We start from the raw sequence: 3942 nt of genomic DNA on the forward strand, positions 1-3942 counted from the left end.
ACCACTGAGCCACCTTCCCAGCCCCCAGATACATACATATTTACTAAGACACAGACTTTTGGGCAACATATAAAGGCAAGTGAAATTTTTATTTTGTTTACATAAGTAATACTTTGAACTGAGAAGTGACCATCTCATGGGCAGCAATATAGCTGCTAAAGAAAAGCCAAACCCACGTCTGAGTATCACACATCCTAATAACCTGTTCAAATGGAGCATCTAGTCCTTTCACTGATGTATTACATATATATGTTATATATAAATATGAATATATTAGCATATTTTAATTGATGCATCATTCTATTTTATTAACCATGTCTTTAAACCAAGCATTTCCTACAGGGCAGAAAGTTAACAAACACAGTATTTGACATGTAGATGTTTGTTTTGTTTCGGAGACTTTGCTTTTGGTGCCAAGGGCTGGCTCATTTAGAGGTATTTACTGAGACACGGTGGATATGTACTCATTCCAAAGGGAAAAGCCTGGATTCTCTCTGTACCATTAATATAGAGGTTAAAAGACATTTGGGTATTTCCTTAAAGACGTTACTATAAAGGTCAGAACTTGTAGCAAGTCATGAAGCACCCAGAGAAGAGAATTAGCCTTGAGCTAAGAGAATTAGACTTGAGCTCCCAGAGGGAAGCAATGTAAAGCACAAAGGTAAAGCTTTGTTCTACCCATAGGATAGCCACTCTAGCCATCTCCCTTAGTACTCAGGGCTATTCAGCATAGGTGCGTTCAGCAACAATAACCAACATTGAATAAGTGCCCACTGTTTACCAGGTGAGATGTTTTAAGAGCCTGGATTTCTGTGAGATACCCATGGGAACACTGGGCTGCCATTTCCTGTAATAATTACACTCAGAGTATTGACATCTCATTTATGGATACTCATGTGAACTTCCATCAAGGAATGGGAAACAACTAGCTTCCCCTTCAAATCTTAGCAGCAAACAACCTGCTGCTAAAATTTGTCATTCCCCCCCCCTGGAGATTTTGGCATCTATGCACTTTCCTGTGCATTGTTTCTATATTTTGTGTTGCCAAAGGTAAAAGGAGTCTTGCCAAGAGCTATTTATGTGACTCTTCCCAGGAAGTTCCTCTGCCCCAAAAGGCTCCAGCAGAAAGGGGCCCTCTTATACCAATAGCTCATTGTTGGATAATCCTGAAAAGCCACTGCATTATTGACATTTTTTCCCTCATTGGGAGTAGTCTAGATGAGGCTGTGCAAACCAAAGAGAAAATACAAACACCAGAAAGCTGCTAAAATAATGGACCATGAACTTCAGATGAGGGCTCTACCACTACCTAGGTACCCAGAAGCTACGTTACTCTGCTGAAGCAGGCCTGCCGGTGTCCAGATCACTGTTGTAGCCACCCCTGTGTCTCCCTTAAGTTTTGTCACATCTGGCTCATTTCTTTTAGGTGAAACTAAAATCCTTGTGTTCCTTTACAAATTCACAAGCAGCTCTCACATTATCTCAGGTAGTTCTTATGGTCTTTCTGGGAGATCGGCACAGATGTAGAGCTGAAATGGCATAGTTATGGCCATGCAGCCGAAGAATGGCAGTGTTAGGATCCAATGTGAGTTTTCCCCCACCATTCCAGATTGAAGAAATCGGGCTGTGTGGGTAACACTGGTTTCCTGACCTTCGATAGCTATTGGACAGATTGAGGTACTGCAAAGTATGTACATGGCAGGGTGTCACACACCAAAATGGACCCAGTGGAAGAAGGGGAAAATAGCTTGGGTATAGGCATGTGCTGCATCGAGGAGGGGAAGGGTACCCTGAGTCCCAGATGTGCTCCAAACTTCTCAGTTGGTAGCCCTGGATGGATTCTGAATCAGACAATGAGAAAGAACCACAGACATGTCACAACACACAAAGCAAAGTTTGTAATATAAAGTTTTATGTCTGGGTAAGTATAAAACTCTGATTTGACAGGAGTGTAATTAGGGAAAGTACATCCTCAGGCAATCACAAATACAAGCCACAAGATCAAAAGTTTAGGAAAAGAGAACTAGAGAGACACCCATAACAAATAAACAAGAAGTTTCCAATGGAAAGACTCTGGCAATCTATTCTTCCTTAAAGAGCATACAGAACTCCTAGGCAAAGTATAGACCAGCTTCTGTCACAGAATCCAATCATACTTGGTGTAGGTCACTATCTTTCAATAACAACCTGTTCTTTATGCTTAGACTCACTCTCAAGATGTTACATATTTCCTGGGGGCACATTTATTAGGGTGGAGGATGGTTGGGACCCCCAGAAATGGGAGGGAAAACAGAAGAATGATAGCATAAAAGAGCACAATTAGAAATTGTCAGATATTGAATATTTGACACAAAGACCACCAAGTATGTGGTCATCATTAAGCACAGGTTTGAACCAGAAACACAAGACATGAACGCAATTTGTGTGCCTAGTGATCTTAACTTACCCTCCTAGCCATATCTTATTGACTTTGTCTCAGGAAAAGCTGAGAACCACAGAATGTTGTGTTTAATACCTGCTAGGGAGCCTACAGATCATTCTGAAGCCATGGCAACAAATAATCTCTTTAAAGGTCTTCCGCATCTCTTGGCTACGGAAGGCATATATCAAAGGATCAATCACAGAATTACACATGATGAGTATGAGGTACATGTTGAAGTGAGACATATAGCAAGAGCAATAGATGTTCTGTGGGCATGAAATCATTAAGATGAGATGGAGGAAGAAGGGAGCCCAGCACACGATGAAAACCCCCAGCAGCATGGTAAGGGTGATGGCTCCCTTCATGCTGGTCCTTTGGCGCACAGAAGTGTACCTGGGAGCAGCTGCTATCCGCTTCACATGGTTCCGTGCCAGGAGGAACATGTGTATATACAGGGACACCATGAGGAACAGCATAGTAAAGAACATGGAGATGAGACAAACGATAACATAGGTGGATTCATAGTAAATGATGAAAATGATGCCACAGCCTGTACAAAAGGTCCAGATGCATGCAATAATCATCCCTGAGCGCCGGGCTGTCATGATGTGATGATAGCGCAGGGCATAGAAGATGGTGATGTACCTATCCACTGCAATGGCCAGCAAACTACACATAGAGGCCACCACAGAAATGCAGATCATGGAGTCAAATACATTGTCAATGTGACGCACAAAAGTGTCCGCGATTACCAGGTGCTTATTGTTTAGCAAATAAATGGTGATCGTCTCCCAAGCATTGGACATGCTCACCAGCATGTCAGCCACAGCTAAGCTGCACACAAAGAAGTACATGGGAGAATGTAAGTTCTTGTTCTTCACGATGGCACCAATGACCAAGATGTTCTCCAAGAGGCTGACAAGACCCAGAGTGAGAAACATCTCCACAGCAATACCCATGTTTTCACAGAGCAAGGACGTGTTCTTGATGTTTACTTCAGAAAAGTTACCGTCGGTGGCATTCAGACTGAGATTCAAGAAATGCTGGTGAAATGAAGAATTCATTGCTGGAGGGGTGAAAAGTGTCTCCTCTTCTTAGCAGCAAAGTTACTGTAAAACAGGTTTTTTTTCATGATCCCAAGAGGTTAAGTGTGTACAACAAACAAACAAAACACAGCATGCCAAAAGCAAACACATACTAAGGAAGGAAAGGAAAAAAGCCCAGGTATCAGAAGCATACAAGCCTGGCTCACTTCAATTCCTGATCCCTGAAATGCTGGCCCTCTGATCTAAAAACCTCATTTCCACTAACCTCTTTTCTTCTCTTCCCTGTCAGTGTGCACCTTAGTGGAGTCTCCGTGCAAAAGGACAATTCTACTTTGCATGCCTGTTGTCCTGGCACCCCCATTTACTCTCAAAAGTGTCCCGTCACCTACCAAAAAAAAAAAAAAATCCCATAAAACGCCAGAAGCTCTCCGGATTTTCACATTCCTAAAGCTACTGCTCACTTTCCTCAAGTGA

The 3942-nt window shown here is 42.4% G+C and overlaps 1 protein-coding gene across 1 annotated transcript; it reads right to left on the minus strand.

Annotated features, from left to right (window-relative positions):
- Positions 1-2508: 2508 nt before the first annotated feature.
- On the minus strand, positions 2509-3515 carry Mc5r (melanocortin 5 receptor). The gene has a single exon (XM_013027140.1). The coding sequence runs from the start codon at positions 3484-3486 to the stop codon at positions 2509-2511; it is 978 nt and encodes a 325-aa protein (XP_012882594.1). The 5' UTR covers positions 3487-3515.
- Positions 3516-3942: the final 427 nt, after the last annotated feature.

The sequence above is a fragment of the Dipodomys ordii genome, unplaced genomic scaffold (genome assembly GCF_000151885.1).
Source record: "Dipodomys ordii isolate 6190 unplaced genomic scaffold, Dord_2.0 Scaffold100, whole genome shotgun sequence".
Classification (NCBI taxonomy): domain Eukaryota; kingdom Metazoa; phylum Chordata; class Mammalia; order Rodentia; family Heteromyidae; genus Dipodomys; species Dipodomys ordii.

Coding starts and splice junctions, on each gene's coding strand:
- Mc5r (XM_013027140.1), bottom strand. CDS start 3,486: ATGAATTCTTCATTTCACCAGCATTTCTTGAATCTCAGTCTGAATGCC.